The sequence below is a fragment of the Aspergillus pseudoviridinutans genome, assembly GCF_018340605.1.
Source record: "Aspergillus pseudoviridinutans IFM 55266 DNA, scaffold_1, whole genome shotgun sequence".
Taxonomy (NCBI): Eukaryota; Fungi; Ascomycota; class Eurotiomycetes; order Eurotiales; family Aspergillaceae; genus Aspergillus; species Aspergillus pseudoviridinutans.
In genome coordinates this window covers 140,780-163,673 of record NW_025091281.1, presented here as the reverse complement: position 1 = coordinate 163,673, position 22,894 = coordinate 140,780, and the positions used below count along the sequence as shown (strand labels likewise).

The 22,894-nt window shown below is 51.7% G+C and overlaps 7 protein-coding genes across 7 annotated transcripts; 1 reads left to right on the top strand and 6 right to left on the bottom strand.

Annotated features, from left to right (window-relative positions):
- Positions 1–877: 877 nt before the first annotated feature.
- Asppvi_000059 (uncharacterized protein) lies at positions 878–1,782 on the bottom strand (the record flags this gene model as incomplete). Its single annotated transcript, XM_043296372.1, has 3 exons — positions 878–1,173; positions 1,249–1,356; positions 1,467–1,782. The coding sequence occupies 3 exons, from the start codon at positions 1,780–1,782 to the stop codon at positions 878–880; spliced, it is 720 nt and encodes a 239-aa protein (XP_043152307.1).
- A 905-nt stretch (positions 1,783–2,687) lies between these two features.
- Positions 2,688–5,013, bottom strand: Asppvi_000058 (putative dynamin family GTPase; the record flags this gene model as incomplete). The annotated part of the gene is made up of 5 exons (XM_043296371.1): positions 2,688–4,043; positions 4,106–4,238; positions 4,283–4,527; positions 4,577–4,849; positions 4,906–5,013. The coding sequence occupies 5 exons, from the start codon at positions 5,011–5,013 to the stop codon at positions 2,688–2,690; spliced, it is 2,115 nt and encodes a 704-aa protein (XP_043152306.1).
- Positions 5,014–5,595: 582 nt separating this feature from the next.
- On the bottom strand, positions 5,596–6,585 carry Asppvi_000057 (putative MFS monocarboxylate transporter; the record flags this gene model as incomplete). The annotated part of the gene is made up of 2 exons (XM_043296370.1): positions 5,596–6,348; positions 6,478–6,585. The coding sequence occupies 2 exons, from the start codon at positions 6,583–6,585 to the stop codon at positions 5,596–5,598; spliced, it is 861 nt and encodes a 286-aa protein (XP_043152305.1).
- A 1,107-nt stretch (positions 6,586–7,692) lies between these two features.
- Asppvi_000056 (transcription factor domain-containing protein) lies at positions 7,693–9,971 on the bottom strand (the record flags this gene model as incomplete). Its single annotated transcript, XM_043296369.1, has 4 exons — positions 7,693–8,943; positions 9,004–9,498; positions 9,554–9,581; positions 9,637–9,971. The coding sequence occupies 4 exons, from the start codon at positions 9,969–9,971 to the stop codon at positions 7,693–7,695; spliced, it is 2,109 nt and encodes a 702-aa protein (XP_043152304.1).
- Positions 9,972–10,766: 795 nt separating this feature from the next.
- Positions 10,767–11,561, bottom strand: Asppvi_000055 (class I SAM-dependent methyltransferase; the record flags this gene model as incomplete). The annotated part of the gene is made up of 3 exons (XM_043296368.1): positions 10,767–10,939; positions 11,023–11,454; positions 11,546–11,561. 3 exons carry the CDS (start codon positions 11,559–11,561, stop codon positions 10,767–10,769), a joined length of 621 nt encoding a protein of 206 aa, XP_043152303.1.
- Positions 11,562–13,881: 2,320 nt separating this feature from the next.
- Asppvi_000054 (type I polyketide synthase) lies at positions 13,882–19,473 on the bottom strand (the record flags this gene model as incomplete). Its single annotated transcript, XM_043296367.1, has 4 exons — positions 13,882–15,174; positions 15,232–18,699; positions 18,763–19,069; positions 19,133–19,473. 4 exons carry the CDS (start codon positions 19,471–19,473, stop codon positions 13,882–13,884), a joined length of 5,409 nt encoding a protein of 1,802 aa, XP_043152302.1.
- Positions 19,474–20,618: 1,145 nt separating this feature from the next.
- Asppvi_000053 (agnestins biosynthesis cluster transcriptional coactivator AgnL9) lies at positions 20,619–22,063 on the top strand (the record flags this gene model as incomplete). Its single annotated transcript, XM_043296366.1, has 3 exons — positions 20,619–20,864; positions 20,922–21,428; positions 21,512–22,063. The coding sequence occupies 3 exons, from the start codon at positions 20,619–20,621 to the stop codon at positions 22,061–22,063; spliced, it is 1,305 nt and encodes a 434-aa protein (XP_043152301.1).
- Positions 22,064–22,894: the final 831 nt, after the last annotated feature.

The window sequence follows — 22,894 nt, the reverse complement described above, 5'->3', positions numbered from 1 at the left end:
GATGGGAGGCGTTTCGAGCTGCAATTAGTGGCTGCAGACCGCGAATCGGAAGACCACCACCCATGCTAGATGCTGCCCGCAATCGCTCACAAGAGTCGGCGGGCCATTATCTGGTCGAAAAAGTGACTCTCCATGGCACGGGTTTATGTCCTCACATCGACGTCCGCACTTCGATCGATTATCTAATCTGAAAACGCAACTTTACAGCTGGCTATGGAATGAAATGAAGACTTCCGGTGGTGATCCCGGAATGCTTTTGGTGCGGGTGCCGATGCCGAATATTTGGTTGACGCCTGATCATAACTGACGGTTGCCTCTCAAACCAGGGTCGTCCTCTTTTACGCCAAAACCGCCGTCTTGTCTCTCTTCTGCAATATCATCTCGAACCCTCGCGATCCGGACACCAAACATGACATCGAATTTGCTTGCAGAATGTCCCCAGTTTGATCCGCAGTAACCCGGTCCGGAAGTTAACCATCGGCGAGGTCATCCACCTGCAATATCTTGACGGCTTTGCCGCGGAGCTCGCGGGCATTTGTGAACGTGCCATATCCAAGTCACAGTGGCACACCCCCGGCACGGATCCGTAGCCTTGAAAACGAGGAACCGATAAATACTATTACGCAGAGACCTTGTTTCATTTCCCGTCGTGTCTCAGTATACCCGTATCGAAAGGTCAATTGAATTTCTGGTGAGTGATGAAAGGGGAATGTCATGCTGCCCTAGATATAACACAATTATAATACAAGTACAACGGTATAGTGACGCACGGTTGACGGAGGCTGGAGCTGGTGTTCCACGAAAGTCATCAAGAACGGATGCCCCTAGGCAGCTTGAAGACAAGGAGCAGAGCATAGCACCCATGCACAGCAGCCACCTACGCCTTGCAGTGGCTCACTCCCGCCTCAACCAACAATTTGCAGTATTGGAAATGCAACCACACGATCGGCGGCGGAAACGGGTCTTTCGATGTCCGCTCCACGCCGTTGTAGAAGATGTTCTTCAGCCTGAACTCGGCCACACCATGGTCTAAGTCGATATCCGTCGTAATTTCGGCGAGGTTCTCCATGTCCCGAGGGACTCCTGGATTCTCCGACGGGGAATGGGCTCCCCACAGGATGACGGATCTGGGAGTCTTCCCAACGACGACGAAGTGATCAGTTACATTGGTCCCTAGATCAGGACGTCAGTGATACAAATTCCCGACACCAATCTCCATCGAGCCTGAAACCCTGGACGGTGTTCTACCTTCTTCGTAGGTGCTGTTCAGTAGCTGCTTTTTACCCCACAGCACCGAGTCCTTGTTAGAGTCATTCCGTCCCAGTCGAGCCAGTATGTTCCGTTGGATGGCGTATCCTGTACATAGAAAAAAGGAAGCATTCAGTTAGTAACACCGTTGTGATAGTTCCTGTCGGCTTCTCAGCGGCTTCCAGGCCTTTGAGTGCTAGACGCTCGAGAGCACTCACCATAACCACCCCATACGCCCGCGCAGAACCTCTCGAGGAGCTTTGAACCCCCATTAAGGGCATCATCGACCAATTCCGGTGGGATCTGGGATAGCGGCACCTTTCGCACACAAGAGTCGTTGAGAGAAGGATGATTCCCAGGGTTGTGCTGTTTGAAGTATTTACTCTGGAACAGAGGATCATTTCCAGGCCCAAATGGCTCGAAATAGCAATGCATTGTCCATAACTGCCAGCCACCGGCACCGGCTACAGACGCTGCAGCCGAAAACTTGCAGAAGGTTGCTACCCCTGATCTCGTAATCCGGGAAAACGACATGGTCCTGTCAGAAAGTATCCAAGTCCAGGTACGGCAAGGAAAATATGAGGAGAATTGCGATGACTAATTTCGAGATTATAACTAACTATACCGCCTCCGATACTTCCGACGCACTAGGACATCCTGCCAAATTCTTTTTTTATTTACCTCCCTCGCGAGCTTTCAACATCAACACAGGCTCCGGCCGATTACTCAGCCGGATGCGCCGAACCGCCCAAACCGCCGGTGGTAAATATCAACAAATTGCTATGGTCAATGACAAGATGCCCAAATTTACAGCCACACATATTAATGATTAATACAAGGGAGTTACGATCGTCGATAATACTATAGATGCACATTCTCCTGTAGTAGATTAGCTGAATATACAGAGTACTTAAATATAACTATATTCGTTAATCTTACGCTAACCAAAGCAAACATAGCTGGTGATCTTCCGATGCTTACTGTCTACTACTAAATATATATAGGAGATCTATAGTGAAAATACACAGACTTTGATGATCACTGAGTCACAACCTTATGTAGCATGCTTACTACCATGAAAGTATAATCTTAAGCAAAAAATGTTTAGTTCGCGAAAGACATGATTCTGCACTATTCATCATTCACCTATGAGCCAGTTACAATTTATAGCCCCCTATTATCAGCGCTCGTATAGAAGTTAATATTTTTATGAGAGAAATATGGTCATTACGATCATATCAATCTGCATCTGGGTTGAATGTGTGATGGGTAATAATCTTCTTTAAACCAGAGGCGTTATCAACAATTGGCTGCATAACTATAAAGCAGTTCTTGGTGCTTCTTTGGACGAGGGGTAGACAAGTCTCGAGAAGTCGTCCTTATACAATTCCTTTCACTCCGCAATTCATCCTAACCTGACTGTTGCTGCCTAATCCATGCTAAAGTACTCTCAATCTCTCCCATTTTTCCAGTGCTTGGACATATCGAGACCGCACCTTTTCCAGCCTCGCGCGCACACGAATATCGGTTTCGTCTTCCCCGGCCACGCTGTTCAGTACTTTGTCTTCCAGAGTCCCAAAGGTCTTGACAGAGACGGTGAGCATTGGACATTTCGGTCCCAGCACATGTCGCTCGACGACCTGCATCGCTACATTGTCAATGAATCGGTACAGCGCAATTCTGTAGTACGACTCCAGCCTTGCACGGACAAAAAGCACCTGGCTCAGCAAAGTCGAGATAAAAGGTAGCTCGTGCCCCCCAGTTATGACGCTAGGGGTCCCCTCACTCTCCCCGTTCGTTGCCATTGCCGTCTTCTTGCCAAGTAAGATTTCGCCTCGTTGTTTATCTGCAGCGATCGTCTCAGAGATTAACATGGGATGGCGAGTCACCAGCGGTCGGGCCTGGTTATCCTCGATGAGTTCCCAGAGAGCCGCATCAGCATCTCTGTTCCACTCTTCCAGCGTCTTTCCAATAATGCGACTCACTTCCAGTCGCACTTTGCTATTGGGTATGGCTATCCTCAAGAGTACATCATGGCAGTCCCTTGCGAGGTCCTTCACATCTTCAACAAAGCTTCGAGCAATCGTCTCCCAATGGGTTGTCAACTTCCGAAACATCTTTTCCTCCACATCTGGGTGGATACTCCCTGGAAGGCTGCGCCCCTCACTGATTTTGGCTTCCTTGTATATCTCGGAATACATACCAGGGGCATTCAGGACCTTCTCTTCCCACTCCTCCGGATTCATCGAGCTGAGTATTTTCAGATCATCCTGATAGCTCGAAAATAGAATGGGCATGTTATCTGGGTCCACCATCTCTTTATAGAATTGATCAAGACGACGCTGCACTCGGTATCGAAGCATGATCCTCGGATCCTCTGATGGTACGTCTTGATATTGGCCTATCAGAGTCGCGTTGGCCATTTTCTGCATTTCATTGCAGAATTGGAAGGCGAAGTATCGCTGGGCATTGGGGTTATCACGGGCCTCTCCCATTCTGCCAAGATCTGCCTCGCAGTCCTGAAGTTTCCGCCGGATTTCCGCAATGATATGGGGCAGGCCTGACTGAATCTTGGCCCGCCGCTCCTTGTCGACGTATTTGACCAACGAGCCTATGCCCGTCCTATCCGCGGCCACTCCCTCCCAAGCTGGCTGGGTGAACTCCTTTATTTCTCTTTCGTCGCGCTCGGCGTCTGTGATATGGGCCTCTGCAGGTACTCTGTTCCGCAGTCCGAACCAGCCGTGGTCGAGATGAGGAACAGTAGGCAAGTCGTCATTCTGCAGGAGTTTGACCATCTATGATATGGGAGCACTTAGCAGCATAAGGCACATAGAAATGGCCGAGCGGTTATACATACCCAATCATCGGAGCCTTCCTGCTTGCGATCGCATTTTGTGAGCACGCCAATGCATCGGCTTTCCAGTCCCGGTAGTTCTTCAATTAAATCAAAAATCATGAGACGCTCCACATCCACATTGTCGACAACCACCCTGGAATCAAGATGTCAGTTTTTGTAATTAACCACGGATCTCACCTGGCTCTGTACAAAACAATATTCCGCTCATTCGCTAGGTAGCTGCGAGCGAGTTCCAATGCAACTGCCGCATCAGTCTGCGCATGTGCATCTTCCTCTGATGCACGACCTTTCCTCTTGAGACCCGGGAGATCAACAATCGTCCAGTGCATCTCGTCCGGGCCGGACCGCTCAATTCGGAGTGTGGCGTCGCTCAGACTCAACTGCTTCCCTGGGTTCCGTTCGCCGAAAATACACTCCGTTGCCTAGCTGCATGAGCGATGAGGGAGATCAATCTATACTTATTCAACATACCTTCTCTATGATCTCTTTCATCACATCCGAAGTCAACTCTTCCTTTTCCATCATAAAGTCTTTTATGCGAAGGAGAAACGCCTCGTCATTCTCAGTTTGTCGCCCCGGCACAATAGTAGCCTTAACTGGGTATTTATTTGAGGCGGAGGTCTGTCTGAAGGAAATCTGGATTGGGAAACGAGTGCATGTGCCATCCTTGACTGGAAACGAAACTTCGGTTATGGCTTGGAGCACCGAGCTCTTGCCGGAACTCTGGTCTCCCACCACCACAAGCTGATATCGTTAGCCATGGCACCAGGTCACCATTAAGTTGCGACCACTTGACTTACCTCAGGCAGGTCAATCGTGCTGCTGAGCCCGAGCTCCTGGAGCTCATCAATGAAGGCCAGCTGCTCTGAGCTTTCGACCCCGACAAAATGGCGCACTCGCTTTCCCATAGTGACGAGTTTGATAGGATACTGACGATTGTAACGCTGTTATGGATTGTGTTTCTTGCCTTGTTCCCCTTATCCCAGTCAAGGGGAACCCCTCGAATTTATGTCCATACGGTACGCGGTCACTGGGAACATTGCCGTTCCTATTCTCTCTCAGCTCCAGCCTTGCCGCAGTCGCCATGCATTAGTAGCTACGCTAACAGCCACTAAACTTCAATCCCAGTACCTGCGAAAGCCGTCTATTTGTTGCTAAGCTAGTAGCGTGCGGCCCGCGCCACAACGATCAAGGATTGTGATACCAGCTATCACCTGAGTCCCATGTATCCACATAGCCAGGATCAAACAGCTCATTAAATTTATTCTCCAGGCCCACTCTCGGGTGACTCCGCTCTGCCTAGGCTCGGCCTTGCGGAAATAAGAGTATCAGTTAGCGAAGACTCAACAACACACACATTGAAGGTCTGATGCTTTGTCTTCATGTATACCGCTATTTTAGAAAATTTTCATCTTCAAACCAATATCCTTCTGGAATGAGTCGAAAACCAGCGTCGTGTCCTGCACTCAAACATACAACCTGTTCTTGTCTTAGCGGCTCGCACAGCGCACCCCAGAGCTGATATAACCCCACATCCAGCTCCAAGCTCCGAAAACTGCCGTGATACCAGTGAAAAGAATCAAAGTCCCATACTGCGTGCTAAAACCTGTTCTAGCGCTGTCGGTTTGCGAGCCACTCAGCGATCCCTGCTTGATTAGCGCCGTGCTCAGCGGACCACTGATGACATTGCCAATTCCCCGCCCTCCCGCAAGCAAACCAAAGACCAAACCCGTCTCCAAGGACGTGGAAGAGTCGCGCTTAATTTGTTTGATGACACCCGACCAAGTGGAACTGAAACCACCCGCGAAGAATCCATAGAAGATGGAGAATAGAGTGAGCAAAGCAATAGCCGTCTGAGGCGATCCAGACTCCGGAGATGATGCCATGCCCCACAGAAGGAACACGGATAGTGCTGAGCCTATCGAGGAGAGAAGCAGAATATTCGATACTGCGAAACGATCACAAAGCATTCCCATGCAGATACCACCGACAATAGAAGTCGCGTTGAAGAGCGAGACTAGCATTGTGCCCATCGTTCTTGACAGGCCGACTGTTGTGGTCAGATAAGATGGCAGATACGTGGATGGTAAGAAATATCCAAAGCTTTGGATGATATTGCCTGCCTGGAGCGTCCAGAAGGCGGCCAGTCGGAGGAACCTGAGGTCCAGACGACGGGCTGAGGCAGAAGGTGAGACAGGGATTCGAGGCTTCATGAACGGCAAAGATAGTAGGCTAGTAAGCAACTGTGATTCGGTGTTAGAACTAAATGCAATCCGACAGTTAAAGACGCAACTCGAGTCGGTTCGCCTGCATAGTGTCGCAACAAATGTGCAGTCGGGGACAAAAGGCAGCAATAAACCGGGGCAGCATACCGTAGTGACAGTCCAAGCTCTGAAGGTCGTACTAGAACCGAATTTGTCTAAACAAGCATTCGCCGCAAAGGGCAATGCAACGCCAGTTACGCTCTTGGCTGCCCACATGATGCCGAGGGCAAGTCCTTTTTTCTGTATAAACCATTGGTCCATATACAGAGACGATGGACTGAACATGAGCGCATTGCCAATGGCGCACATAATACCCTGAGTGGCAATGAGATGCCATATTTGCCGCGAGAAGGACGATAGAAGCGAGCCGATCACGGTGATACATAGCCCTGTCGGAAGGCACCAAGCTTGAAGGTGTGGATACCGCGTCAAAAGGGTAAATGTCACAGGCGATAAGAGGTACAGAAGGCCCTAACAATTGCGTTAGATCATATTGAACTCAATGACGTGTGTGTGTGGTGCTTTTCCAATACAGTTGATGTAGTTCCCACGGTAGCAAGGTCCCCTTTATTGCCCTGTAATACATCATGCGTGCTGTAGTATTCTTGGAAAATACCGAAAACAGTCGAGAATCCTGGCGTTTCAAATTAGCCGTTGCTGCACTCTGGTCATTCGCGCTTAATGCAAACCCCAGACTGGTAGCTGAATGAGACAGCATGCTGCGAGTAGTTGCCACGCAGCTTTTCCCCCATCTGCGGGGGGCAGCGAGGGTTGCTCTATCTCCGATGAAGTCGCGTCATCGGAAGAACGACGGGTCGGTATCTCGCTCAAAGTGATGATATCGCGGTTGGTAGAGCTCATGATTGTCAGGCATCCGTATATTGAAGTAAAATATGCTGAATGGAAAGAATGTCTGAATCTGAGCTCTGGAGCATGATGTGAGAAGATGTCACGTGAGCAGTTGCCCCTCTCGGGCTGGTCCTGGACTCATGACTCACGGCAGCCTTGCTGGGGCTGCAGATGTGTCTTGATGTAGACCAGGGAAAGCACAACTTCGCCGCCACTTAAGGTTATTCTTCCCCATAGTGCTCGGCCGCCGCCTTAAAAGGGCGCTGGTCCGGTGAGGCCGAAGTATATCCAGAAATGTCCAGACACCTTACAAGTTCACMAAAATGTTCCCTATTATCGGGAAAGACGAGCAGGGCAATTAGTGGCTTAGTGGAACAGGAACAAATGCGGAATTGGGATATTCATTGAGCAGTCGCTGACAGAGGAGATTCCTATGACTGGGAGTACCTAAAATCCACCTTATAAATGCCTATATCACCAGTCCTGTGTATGCATCAACCTCCAGTCCATTGCAGTCCAGAATTGATCCATATCAATATCCATGATAGCCGGTCCAGCGACGTCGGGGAAGCTGTTAGGTCCTATATCGGGACCTGGGATGGCTTGTCCGTCGGTGCTATGACAGGTGAGGTTAATCTGTGACTGAGTCGCCTCTGAATTGGTACTGATCGCGATTCTGCTGTGAGGCGGTTCCTCGGTGCTGCAGCTCGGTGCCATGGGGAAGCCCGAACTCGTCTGCGCCACTTTGTTCCGAATATCGACCACAATCTGGGGTGTCTCTACGGACAAGCCCTGTTGCCGGAGGAATATCTCCCGCGCTCCCCAAGCCTGGAGGACCACGCTTGCGAAGACGGCGAAGACACCCTGGCCGCTGGGCTTGGGTTGCAGGGCGCGCGCTTCATAATTTTCACTCATGGTCTGCCAGGCCTTCCCAGCGTGGCTCTCTGTCGGTCGCTTCTTTAGATCGTTCAAAACGTGGATGTATGCCAGGGCTGGGACATGGAAATCTACGAGCCACAGGTACCGACTGGTGAGAGGGGAGACTCGCAGTCTCGTATCGCACTCCAGCATCTCTAGAGCGTAGGACAGGGCAGCTTTGCGCTGCGCGTCTGTCTGCTGCGTCGCTGGTGACGTCGAGTGTCTCGCATAGTGCTCCAGCAGGCGGTTTCTGGCTATGTAGCCGCGGGTCGTCCAGATTGTCATGTAGTGGAGCGGGTCAGCGGGGTCACAGAAAGCGAGATACTTTTCCTCAATTGCCTTCTGAATAGTCAACATCTCACCATTTGCAGGAATGGACGTGTGTCGCGGATCCTTTGCTTTAGCCACAGCCGCCAGTAACGGATTGACGAAGTTGATGTGAAAGGTGGTATGGCGGATCAGGTCGGCGAGCTCGCTACGGACTACCGCGAACAGCGCCTCCGTCGGCTTCTCGCCGTTGGTGGGGCAGGAGTTGGTGTCGATTCGAATCTCAAAGTCGTTCACGTTTAACGGAATCCGGCAGTCCCAAGTGGGTGTCAAGGTGGTGACCTTGTATTCGGACATCTCGCAGATGCGATGGTCCAAAATCACCAACGACCACCAGAGTCTTCGACGCATCTCGGCCTCCATGGCAGTATATCGAGTGTATGTCGACTCATTGTGGAGCCCCATCCGTTGTGCAATCCGAATAGCGGCGGCCAGCATAGAGGAGAGCAAGCGCGGGTCTGTTTGCGGCCAAATGGAGACCTAAAACCGTTACTATATGTGGTATTCCTCTTCTCGTCTTAACACGGACGGACTGCATACCAAGTAGAGGTACAATGCAGTCAAGCCGTCGACATTGGTAAACTGCCAGGGCCGACAATTGATCAGCAATTGCTGACAGCCCAACCGGTAGCGCGCCAGCAGATCTTCCTTCGACGATTTGAACAGCCGGTGACATTCGTTATCGGCCAGACTCACGACCGCGATGCAGTAGATGCTAAACATGAGTGCCTCTAAGGTCGGATGGATATCTTCAAGATCGCTGACCGCGTCGACAATCCGTGGTTGCAGCGTCGGCGTATGGGTCACTTTCAGCAGGGGATTGACGTTTTCGAGATACGTCTGCCAGAGCCTAAAGACCTGGGCTTGTCCGGGGTGCAAGGTGAACACATTCACATTAGCTTGTGGTTGGCCAAACAGAAGATCATCGCTGGTTTGGTCGTTGGTTTCTGGTTGGTCGAAGTGGTCCCAGTCGTTTTTTACCACGGCAGTCTGCACGTCTGGACTGTCACCGTCGTCATCTTCAGATTCAAGTGTCTTCCCCAGGGTTAACGGCTTGCCCTAACAACGACACTGAAGGAATCAAACGTACCACTCGGCTAATGGCCTGCCAGAGGTCGCTATAATAGAATTAGTTAATTCCTGTAGTGAAGCTGGGCTGATCAGGTATCGGACACTGCCTGCAACTGGATAGGGGTCGATGCCCTCGCCGTTTCTGACCGTCCACAGTCCCGAGAGACATCAGCAACAGGCTCCTGCTTGGCTTGGGGATGCAGTGGCTCGAAATCGATGTTATGTTGCTGAAGTAGGCCTTCGTAGTGGCGCAGACGGTCTAATAGCACTCGCTCTTGAAATCGACGACGGCGCGGAGTGAGCGTGGCAGGGACACACTGTGTGCCAGATCCGACACAATTCGCGCAGGGGGATTTGCGGTCGCACCTGACCTTTCGCTGTTGACACATCACACAAGCCCGGATGAGCGGCGACCTTGCCGAATGGTCTGTCGACATGGTGAATGCGATGGGATGAGGATCATGAGGTGGGAAGATGCAGAAGAAACATGGTGGCAGCCGGAGGTTACTTCGGCCGTTTGAATGGACCGCGCTAACCATGAACAACTACAACCATCCTCCAACCATTCCGGGGGATTTCCGCTATCTCCCGAACAACACTCGGTAGGTTCACGACTACTTCCAACATCGAACAACACATTGAATAGGTTACCATGCAGGATGGACATTCCTGACTATCTGTGGTTCCTCAGGTTCGACTAATCCCGAAGGAGTCTCTCGCTACTACTTGCACTTGCTGGTCTACGTCCGATGATATTTATATTGACTTCAGTCTCCATCTGGAATTCATGTACCTTAGGCCTGGCCCACGAAGTCCATCGCCATGCCTTCAGAAACTCATGACACGGCTCAAGTCACCGAAGCCTCGCCAGATGCACCGACCCAGCCTGGAAGTCCGGAGCCCGAGAGAACAAAAACAACGACCGTCATTGTGATCATCTCGGTGCTTCTGAGTAGTTCCTCGTCGCGGTGGACAGAACCGTCCTCGTCACTATATTTGGAACACGTCCAGGCATGAATTAGTGTACTGTATACTGGTGGCCAATATGGGCATCTCCTCTTCGATTGGATACGGTATTCGAGTTATTGTACTATGGAAGAATAGAATGTGTTTAAATGCCAACTTTGAGCGAATTCTCAGCTGCACATCCGATGAAGAGTGCGCTTCAAAGCATTCTATCAATCTTGACGCGGGCGATAGCTGAGGGTGAATGGATTTGCTCCAGGGGCTAATTAAGCCTTTTTCTTGACAAGCACACCCTGAATCCTAGGTAGCAAGCTAAACGGTTCTTCGGGTTCTTCAATCTCATGCGGATTTTCCCACTCTCCACTGTTGAGAATGTCCGCCAACACATTCCGGGTCAAATGGCATCCAACAAATGTGCTCCAGGCAGGATTCGAGCAAGCTAAGTCATGTCAGCCGCTCTGTACCGCTCGTTGGTCCCTCCACTAGAGACAAACACACGAAAGAAAGTTGGCAGAGACATACCTTGCGCTACAGTCGTCAAACGGTTTCTACTCCATCCGTGTTCCCAAAATATAAACTTGCCTCCAGGTTTGAGCAGCTTCCACACCTCCTTCATCACGTTCTTCGGATCCTTTACCGCACACAGGACCTGGATGCATAACACGGCATCCAAACTTCCCTCCGTTATTCCCACTTCTCTCAGAACATCGCTATCTTCAACGCCACAAATTATAAGCTTATACCTATCCCGCAGGCCATGCTTGTCCAGCTTGGCCTCTATGTCATCTTTAAAGTAGGGATTAGGCTCAACGCCATACACACGTTTGACAAGGGAGGTATCATAACGATGAATCTGATTGCCTGGCCCTGGGCCCAGTTCGAGAACAATACCGCCAGCGGCTTGCACAAGCGAGGGAACAATGGTTGTGTCTTCATAAGCGATAAAACCACCAGCTGCGCATAATGGTCAGCAGTCTACTCTGTACACGAGTTGAGTGACGGAAGATATTGCGAGTGGGTGATGTTACACGTTTTACTGAGCAACCTTGCTGAAGCGGCATCTCGAATTTGTTGTGGGCGGCCAAGTGCTGCGAGACCGTCTCGACGAACTGCTTGTACCAAAACTTCCCAGTGCACTGTAGGGAAGGGATGATTAATAGAGGTATGAAAGTTGATGGCGGGGACGACAAAGACCTACGGCAAATAGATAACCAGATCAGCCCCCATGGACGGAGAATGGACGCAAGACGGCCGGTTTGGGAGGGCATAGTTGAGATCTTCATAGAATAAGGAAGGAAAGAGTATTAGAGTCAGCTACAGGCCAGCCGCGTGGCTTTATATCAATCGATTCTAGTTTAGTTTAGCTCTGGCTTAGGCCGAGTCCGAGTCTCACAAAGCGACCCCTGTCAAGTAGGGCTCAGGGCTCATGTAGTGTGCGGGGTTTGGCGGTAAGTAACTATTCACAGTGGGGTGCGTCATCCTATATCAGTGCAGACGCCCTGGAGAACCGGGTCGCTCCGCCACAAAGTGTCAACGTTGTTGCACGGTACAATAAGTAATAAATCCCTTCAATTATGCTGATCTACTCAACTAAACAGACCATACCTGCATGGTTATAGAGCTGTCAAGTACGTTCTACTGGAAGGAGTAGCCTGTAGGTCGGGAGCAACACAGTCCTATTTTAGTGGCAAGCCTCTGCAATTGAAACATGCCCAACCCAAGCTCATGTCTTTGACTGTAGAGTATGTGACATACATTCCACCTAACACACCTAGAGCCTCATAGGATTGCCTTCCCCGTCTAGGTTTCACCTGACACCTAACCACCTGTTCCATGCTGACGCTTACACGTGACTTCAATAGGTACCTGGGCACGTGACTTTATCAGGGACCTGGACGCCAGAGGCATTGCAAAGCTGCGCTGAAAACTTGATAGTTTTTTCCATATCTCCAACGCTGCAAACGCCGGTAAGGCAGCAGGCCATGTTTTCAAGAAAATCCTTTTTTCTGCAAATGCAGGCGATGTCACTATCCTTACAGCCAGCGACATTTTGTCCGGAGGTGGACTTAGAAACACAGTCCTTCTATACAAACAATAACGGTCAATATGCAATTGAATCAACTAGGGAACGGCACACTATGGTGTTGGTGGTGCCGAGGACGCACATACCGCACAGTCGGGAATTTGGTCATTCTGCGCAGCAACTAGACTGCCGGCGAGAACGAGAATGATAAGCAGAGGTTTCATTGTATATGAGCTCAGGGCTATGACTTGTAAAAGCAATGACAACAAATGAATGTACAAATACGAGGCAGTTCTGAGTTGAAATAACTGAGAGGTTGTAGCTGGAGAGTCCGGGGTCAGTTTAAATAGATAGGGACAAGCTTTAACATGACCCAGCACTAGACCACAGCTGTATCACAAAGACACAAATATTTAATAAGAGTGAGGGAAAAGATGAGTTAATCGTTGGAGGTTGCTGGCTTGTTGACAGATCATATGATCAAATAGGCCAACGCTTTACATGCCTTATCTAGAAGGAAGTGACCCTGTTCCCCTTGCTTCCAACTTTGACGGTCTTCGCGGTTGTGCTTCCAATTTGATGATGACTTGCAGTGTTGACTTTTTGCTAAAAGAATAGAGACGCCGCCAAATTATAAACTAAATACCTCTTATGTTGCACGGGTTTAGAAGATAAAAGACTACGCTTGAAATATTCCCAGAGACCCCATTGCATGTTAAAAATATCTAATAGTTTCCTCTACTTTTTATATATTACTATGATTGATGACTCTCCCTGCTTTTGAAAATATACCACCATTACCTTATTTGTTTTGCTTGCGTTTTCCTCTTTATACGAAATGATGTGATAGATCTAACAGAGCACTAACTGTTTATAGGAGTGATCAGATGCTCCAAACCTGGAAAACCCCTACCTTGACTAGTGGTTTACTAAAATTAAACGCATTGATGATATATAGCAAGATCCACATCGCCCTGCAGATAGACTTCAATGATAGCTTGATAGATTGCCATATTAGCGCAGAAATCTGTGGCTAGCGCAGGTGGAAGCTGTCTCTAGTAGTTTAACAAGGTCTCAGGATATCCAGGGTAATTTGAAACCTTGCTGAACTGTAACCCGGCACAATCTCACGTATGACATGCCACCTGGCCCACTGGTAGACTGGTAGGGGTGGTAGTAAGATGTAAGAGTATAATTTAGACTATAATTATTAATTTAGCTAGATAAGAACAGAACATGAACAAGTAATTCTATTATCTACTCACCACCGAGGAGTTGCATCGTCTAACTCCAGGACTGCATTCACTGAGATCGAAAAGCATTACACGCAGCAACTCTTCTCCCATCCCAAACACAATCTAGCTATAATACTCTTCCAACCACGTGCGCAAATCCCCAATGGTCGGATACTCCAAGAACAGACTGCCGCCCACGACAACTCCCAGATCCGTGCGGAACTTCTCCGCTATGACCAAGCTCATCAGCGAGTCCACTCCCAAGTCCGCGAAGCTGGCGTCGTCCGTCAAGTCAGCAAGGTCGAGGCCGGATTCCGCCGCGATAATCCGAATTGCTTTGGCGGTGGTGGTATCCGAGTCGACGTTCGGCGCAGGGTCCGCAGCTGTGGCGGGCTTGACGTGGTTCACAGCGGGGGCAGGCTCACTCACAGGTGCTGCTGCAGCAGCAGCATTAGCAGCAGGCTTAACGCCATTGACAGCCGCTGGCTTCACTCCATTTGTCACGGGCTTCGTGGGGCCCACTGCCGGGGCTGCCTTCGCAACACGATTCTTGGAAGAAGTCGAAGCGGCGACGGGCGGCGCCTTCACATCATCCGCTGCAGAGAAGAAGCGACTGAGCAGAATGCGCGGGTATCGGCGGAACTGGATCCCGCCGACCATGCCGATCACTACCTCGTCCTGCAGGACATACACATCGCCCAAGTACACGCTGGGATCCTCGGTCGTTGGAATCATCTTCACGTAGGAGCGGTAGCGCGCGCCGGCGATGAGGGGCTTAGCGAACCGCATCGAGCGCCACCCGGGGGTCACGCAGAAGTTGTTCTTCACGTCCATCGCATCGGAGACGTTCATAACAAAGCCGGCCAGGTGGGCCACGCTGTCGATGAAGTAGGGGGGCACGGTGTATCTGCCGCCCTTTTCGGTAGACAGGGTGACGTCGGCGAAGGCTTCGAGCCCGTGTAACACCACTGACTGCATCCCACGGTATTCGGGCGCGTAGTCGACGAGGTTGGTGGCGAAGAGGCGGTAGGCCATGTTGCGCGTGAAGCGGTTGGCGATGCCAGACTCTGCCAGGCGTTGGAGATCCTGGATGCGGCCTTGCACGAGGTGGGTGATCGGGATCCAAGAGTCAAGCCAGGAGTCTGGGTTGCCATAGATGAGAGTCGCACTCGCAAATGGTTCATCGACGCCTCCATCCGCCAGCACGTTGTACCAGGTCAGATCGGCGGCGTTGGCATCGATGTTGGAGGTGCTGACAGAGACGCGGATGAGCTGGGGTGTCTCCGGGTTGTTGTTCGCGACAAGCCCGTTCAGGACCTCCAGGTTGGCAATGTTCATATGCACCTGTTGGGTGTTCGGTTTGAGCCTTTTGTAGAGATACTCACCCAGTGTGTAGGAGATATCTGCGTGGATAGACTTTGCCCCATTCAGTCAGTATCACACTCATGGCATTAGAGGCGGGCAGCGTCTTACCGATGTAACCACACCACATCCATTCATCTTATGACCCCAAGCTGCCGCGCGGAAGTCCGGCTGCATCAGATTGGATTGCATGGTCACAGTCCCCGCTACACCGTCAAAGTGTTGGTCGATAATCTGCTGGACAGTCGAAGTGCTCAGACTGGACTTGGGCTCAGGCAACGCGGCGTGAGCCTTATTGAGGCCCTTCTCCTCGTCGTAAAACGTGTTACCCTTGGTCAGCGCCCAGTCACCTTTGTACTGTATCCAGTACCGCTTGTCGTTCCACGCATAAGTCGGCAAGTCGAGCAGACGCAACGACTTCTCAAATGGGCTGTGAAACTCGCCCCATTCGATTTTGATACCCACAGAGTGGAGCGCGGCCAAACTCTGCGCCAGGGTCGTCCAATTATCCTCGCCTCGACGAAGAGACGGCACGGTCACATTGACTGATGAGAAGGTGGATTTGACGAAACCGACTCCCACTGGATGAGGGCCCACCTCTATCCAAACAGTCTCATCACTCACGATGCCAATGCTGCGCGCAGCCTCGAGCGCAGAGAGAAAGTTGACTGCCTCGCGAGTGGCACGACGGAGGTAGTTTCCATTGACGCTCTTTTCGTCGAAAACCACCTTGGACAGCAGCGGCGAGATCACAGGGATCTGGGGGGGCTGGAACACGACACCGCTCGTGGCAAGAGTCTCAAAGTCGTCGAGGATTGGGTCCGTCTGGTTGGAATGGAAGGCGAAGGGGACATCCAGACTGAAGCATTTGTATCCGTCAGCTTCCAGCACCGGGATGATGGTGTCCATCTCGTCTTTTGGGCCACTCAGCACTGTCTCCTTCGGACCATTGATACACGCTAGCTCATAGGGTCGGTCCTGTGCGCTTTCTTGAATCTGGATTACGGAGGCTCGTACTGCAACCATCTTGTGACTGCCTGCCTTGCACTTTTGTTGGAGGAGGGCAGCCCGTTGGCCCACAAGGAAGATAGCGTCACTGGCGGAGAGCACCCCTGCTACGTGCAGGGCGGCGTACTCGCCCAGGCTGTGTCCGATAACTACGTCGGGTTTCACCCCCAACGAGGCCCAGTACTTTGCGACGGCGATTTCTGTGCACGCCAGAGCTAGCTGGGTCATGACAGGCGAGTGTTGGTAGTCCTTGTCGTGGGTGCCGTCAATGACTGGGATAAAGGATGGAAAGCCCTGACCCTGGGCGATCGCGTCTAGATGCAGGACGTGGGCCCGGAAAGAGGGCGCCTGGTGGAACAGTTCGTAATTGGATGACTTATACGAGGCGCCCTGCCCCGTGAAGGAAAAGGCCACCGACGGGGCTCCTGTGTTGGGGATTGGTTTGTGAGTGTCCATGGTGTCCAGTGCTGATCGAAGCTGTTTCAGCACCTGGGGTACACTAGATGCGGCTATGGCAACGCGGTGGTTGTGGTGGTAGCGACGTGCAGTCGTAGAGTATGACAGGTTGGCCAGCGAGACCTCTGGGTTGCGTTCGAGGTAGTCTATCAACCGTGTGAGGTTTCCCTTCAGCGATATCTTGCTCTTGGCTGAGACGGCTACCACATGGGTTCGTCGAGGGTCGGATTCAGTGACCTCTCGCAGCGGTCCATCTTCGAGCAGGATGGTAGTGTTGCCTCCTGCCGCACTGAAATTGTTAACGGCAGCCATGCGCGTCTTCCCTGGTAGCCGAGGCCATTCTGTCTTCTGGTATGGGATGTGCACCTGCCGCTTGTCAAGGTCGTCTGGAAAGATGGGATTCAGAGAGTTTTTGATCCCAACGTGTGGCGGGATTGCGTTCTTCTGCAGCATCAGGAGGACCTTCAGTAGGGCTGTAACACCCGCTGCTGCCTCACTATGTCCAACATTTGCCTTCACAGCTCCAATGTATAGAGGATTCTTGGTGCTGCGGCGCCTCGTCGTTGGAGCATACACATTAGTTACTGATTGGATCTCCTCTGCATCGCCTGCCTGGGTGCCAGTGCCGTGCATCTCCACATATCCAACGTCAAGCGGGTCAACTCCAGCCCGGTTGGCCACCAGCTTCCCCAGGTAGGCTTGGTGACCCGCATGGGGATGGGTAATGGAGACAGCCTCTGCAGAATGGTTCGTTCCTGCTCCCACAATGACGCCAAGAATGTTGTCATTATCTGCTTCGGCGTCTTCCAATCTCTTCATAACAATAGATGCTACCGCATCCGCACGGCAGTACCCGTCAGCCTCGCTGTCCCAGGTCTTGCATGCGTTTGGAGTCTTGGAGAGGAAGTGGCCATGGCTGAGACCTGCAAAAGCATCCGAGTTGGTCAGCACATTCATACCACCGGCCACCGCGGTATCCACGTCGCCATTCCACAGTGCAGTGCAAGCTGTCTGAATAGTCGCAAGACTGGACGAGCAAGCGGTGTCAATGCTGTAACTTGGGCCGGAGAACTTGAAGAAATAGTTGATACGACCGGGGCCAAAGGCACGGCACCCGCCGGGAATGAAGTAGGTACTGATCTCCTGAGCTGTATTCACTTCACGGTAGTCGTCACTCGCCTGGCCATAGAAAGTGCCTATTCGGTGTAGGTCCGTTGCGGCCGTTCGATTAGCGACGTATCCGGCTCTTTCCAGGGCCTCATATGCCGTGACGAGAGCCAGGCGCTGCATGGGGTCTGTTTGCTCGGCTTCTCGGGGCGACATGTTGAAGAAAGGCGCATCGAAGAGACCTGGTTCGTCTATGAAGCATCCGTAAGGGGTATGACTCGTGTTCACGCTCTTACCAGTCGGGTCGTAGTGGGAATCGACATCGAACCGGTCCGCAGGAATCCTCCGGTGGACATCCAGTCCCTGCTCCAAGAGGTCCCAGAACTTCTCAGTGTCCGTCGCCCCGCCAGGCATCCTGCAGGACATGCCCACGATCGCGATCTTGGACTGCAGTGGTCCTCGCGGTCCTCCTTCGTCGCTTTCCTCCTCTTGATGCACCCATGGCATGATCTCTTTGGTGGACGTTTCCACGTCGGAGCCATTTTTCAGGGCCGCAGCCAGGTCCCGAATCGGAAGAGAGATGCGGAATACCACAAGCTGGCACTCTGTCGCATTCAAGTCCTGAGCCAGTTGAGCGACGCCCTGGGTGACTCGATCCCATTCAATTGCCTTGGTTAGGATCTCCGCGATGATACTTTCAAACAGGTCCGTCGCACTGCTGACAGGGAATGGACGGCCCGTGCTGGTGGAATAGACAGGCAGTCGGGGAACGAATTTAGCGTTGACCAACTCCATCGAGCGCGTTCGGACCACACTGCGCACATTATCCTGGGTGTAGATGTGCTCTGCATGACACAATCCTCCGTACACAGGTAGAGCGATACATTTATGTTCATGGAAGAACTTGGCTGTGCGGAACATGGCCTGTAGACGCGAGGGAGGACCACTGATTGTGACTGATGTGGTACTACGGGCGCTGATAAAGATCTTACTTGGCTCCGGGGTTTTCTATACATGATTAGCCATTACTCCTATCTGAGAAAAATAGGAAGAGGGTCTGGATAAACTCACCTCCTTTGCTTGAATGGCGTCCAGCTCGTGCTGAACCTCATCGACTGACACATTAGGCATAACATGGGCCCAGGTATCTGGCGAGCTGCCCTCGGTAGTATCACGAGGCTCAAGATTTTGCGATACCTCATCGACCAACACCCCCAGTCGGAAGGCCTGTCGGACGACTTGGGCGCCTGTGATGGCAAGATCTGCCACGGTGATTGCTATCGAGACTGCCGCTGTTGCCAGGAGGCCAATTCCCAGCCCGGCCAACGCGATGCTTGCAGGATCACTGTTGAAGGCATCTTCATGGTTCTCATAGTAGCTGACACCCCATTGTCAGTTCCTTTTCTTGTCTCAGGGTGTGTCCTCAGCACCGTTGGCTTACCCAATAAGAGTCCCCAACTCCAGAACACAGAGGAGGATACCGTCAATTGACCCGCAGAGCTGACCCTTGCGAAGGTCCGTAAATTCCGCAAAGTTCAAGATACTCTCAAACGGAGGGATTAACGCTCGCAATGTGGTCGGCAATCGTCGCACTTCCTCGCGAATGGCCAGCGTGGCTTCCTCGAGAAAGCGAGCGAGCGTCGGGTGTCGCCGGTCCTTGCTGTGAGTATGGAGCTTACGAAAGACGGTCTGCAGGTCGTCCTGAGGAAACTCATTGCTGAAGTAAATGAGCTTCATCTTCCTTGACGCATTGTTATGAATATTCATGATCGATTCTCCCATGGTTGGTACGTGTTATTAGAGCCCATTGGGGAGACACTGATATACATGTACACACGCACATGGATTATATATACAGAGACAGCGGTACTAAAGCTCGGTGATGACAGCCTGTTTTTGCTTCGAGGAGCACGTATAGCTTCCCGACTGCCGATTTAACAGCCATCGGGCATTTGTAGTAAGCATGTAAAGCTTTGTTAAGATTCCTCCCGGTGCGCCGCCCCCGGAATCATACACTTACAAATGATGGTCCGCTACGAACAATCCTTTCGGTCGCTACAGAAATATTGCAAATTGCTGACTCTACTCGGTCAATTACGATCTGCAATGCGATATCCTACTAGTCCCCAATAACGTGAGTACTTAGACAGCAGAACGGCTTGAGCCGAGGGATGGGCTTCATCTACGTCGATTCGTGTTCAAACTCGCATTGACAACATCTTCACTGTGGATCGCAGGTTTCGGAGATGAGCGAGAGATAATCGGGGATATGAGCTTGTTTAGTGTCTGGTAGTTTTGCCATAAACAGCCGGGCCTGGCTGCATGGGCGCTGCGAAACGACCGTTACGGGTGGCCGTCTAGTTCTTTCCGCGCTTTTCTGCATAAGATGCAGGTCGGAGGCCGACGGGAATTGCGCCGCTGCGCGATCTGAACGTGGAATGAGCGACTCCAATGCCGGGATTGCGGACGCATGCATGAAGGGCAGTTACTCCAATACGCAGGGCTGCTTCTCGATGGGCTGGGTCACGGTTGATGTACAAAACACGTCAGCTACTCTTGCGGCGCTCCGTCAGCATGTTAGTGTCTGGCACGAGTCAGTGACGCATCCCCTACGCAAATACAACCCTGGAGTTAGGGCCCTGGTATCATGCATCATTTTTGCCGGTTAAGGTCGCACCAATCTGAAACTTTCAAAGGCTGTGGAGACAGAGAAGAGTACTCCCTTGACAATATGAGCCAGAATGCGTTCTAAATGATCACTCACTATGATACGAAAATAAGCACAAGAAAGAATTCGTCCAATAAATTTTTCAGTGGTCCAACAAGGCTTAATCCGAACTGAGATATTTCAACCTGGGTCCCATATCCAGTTGACCAAAATCTATAAACTGACCACATATGTTGCTCAATGATCCATTACCGCCTCCATGATTGACCCGGCGCAACTAGAGACCTGTACGCGCGAGCTGTGCAGCGCACTTAGGAGCCTTGCGACTCAATTGGGCAACGTTCAGCTTCCACTTGCATGTCCGGGGGACGGCCCAGCGCGGGTGATTTACGCAGATCCATCGCATGAAGCCTACCGTGCACGGGAGTCGGCGTTGGCAAATCTTAACAAACTACAACTGATGCTATTTAGCCCAGGAGACTTTCTACAGCAACTAGCACTCCAGGTAGTCATTGGGACCTTATCCCTCTCAAATCCTTCAACTGACTCTATACCCCGCCAGACCCAGCTCTTAGCTTGCATTCAGTGGCTGGGAGAATTTCAGGTGCCGGCATGCATCCCCTTAGACGGAAGTGCCTTGATGAAAGATGTATCCGACTTGATCGGTGTCCCAGAGACGAAACTCGCGCGCATCATCCGCATGGCCAGCTTAGGAGGGTTCCTACAAGAGCCAACGCCCGGACACATCGCCCACAGTCCGCTTTCGGCCGCGTTTGTAGCCAAACCGTCTTATCTAGATGCTGCCATGTTCCTCGCCGGCACTGTGGCGCCCGCCGCGTTGGAGATGGCCATCCTCACTAAACAAGGGCGAGAATCGCCGCACGAGGCGCCACGAGATGTGATTTTTCACAAGGGCTTCTTTACCAAAGCAGACAAAACCCAATTGCCGCGCCTGCAGCGGCAATGGCAGGCGTATCTCCGCCACGGACTCGGCCACCATTGTGACACCGCTACGGATATCCTTACGTGCTTGGAGCCGCTCCGAACGAGCAGCGCATCCGTGGTCGAGGTAAGGCCTGGGCCTCAGAGGTTGCCTGATCTGTGACTTCTCCCCCTCACTTTGGCAAAACTCTCACATAAAACTGTTCCCAGGTAGGAGCCCGATCGACCGAACGCGTGATCGCCCTGGCCAACAAATACCCGTCGCTTCGTCTCATCGCGCAACTGAGCCCGGCGGCCTCGCCAGCCCCAACGGCGAAGTTACAACACCCGCGCATCCAGCTCCAGCAACGCCTGCCAGGCACCCCGCAGCCGGTCGAGGACGCGGCCGTCTACATCATCAACTTCCCGCTTCCCGAACCAGGAGCGACTTGGACGTCTTTGATGGCGGAGATTGACAGCGAGCTGCGGGCGCATCTCACGGCGCTGCAGAAACGTCCAGAAGCGACGGTGGTGCTGACTGCGCCCGCGCTGCCCGAGCGGGGGACGGCGCACGCAGATCCCGACCTCGGGTCGAGGCTGCGAGATTTGTCGCTGATGCAGCTGGCCAATGAGCGCGAGCACGAGATGTTGGAGGTGGTCAATTTGTTGAACGGGATGGGCGACGGCGAGGGCCGCCTGGTGTTGGTGAATAAAGTACGGTCTGGGGGACGACACGGGGCTGTTGCATTGGAAATCAAGTATCAGGCTTATCCCGAGCGCTAGCTGCTAGTCATCATGTCCATTATGCAATTAACCCTTGCTCATTTCTTCCGTGCGCCCGTTCATTCGCTTAGGATGGAGTGGAGTGCTGTATAGTTCCCTCACCAATGGTTAGTACCGAGGCAAGTGGATTGATAAGCACGCATGCCGGATGGGGGTAATTCCGTGCAGGAGCCAAGCGATGCTGCCTGCAACATGAGTGTCAACCTCGATTATCTGACAGCATCCAGAAATAGACCGCATAGTCTGGATGCAAAGGATCTAGCTCAGGTAGTACCGACAGGTCGTAAAGAGGAGCGTGGGGGTTGGTTGACTAGTCTCGAATGAGGAGAAAGGAATCTTCAACAAAAAGTCCGGCTTACTTTTAGAAGCGTATCTGTTGCAACCACACCACATGTGAAAGAGGCAAATCGTCCGCTTAGTTTCTTCAGGGTGATTGCTGGTGTATTCGTCATGGCGTAAGAATCTGACGTTAGAATCCATTGAATTCTAGCTCCCCTGATCGCTGCGCTAGAGGATTGAGGGTGCTTGAACGCCAGACCCGAGTGGCTGTGGGCTAAGCCGAGATAACCGGCTGAGGAAATGGCGCGCATCAAACACATTGTGACTCGTCAGTGATAGTGATATCTGGAGCCGCATATTTTGCAATTCGCTGTGAACAGTGTGAGACTAAAGGACATATTCCCCTCGGCCATGTCAGATCCCTAATAGGCAAGTGCGATGTACCTCGGTCAACTGGATGGATTAAGGCGTTTAAACACTAAGACTTGTTCCTCTTATCCTTGACTTAAAAAGAATCATTAAGATATGGGCTACTAAGTCCTTAGAGGCTTG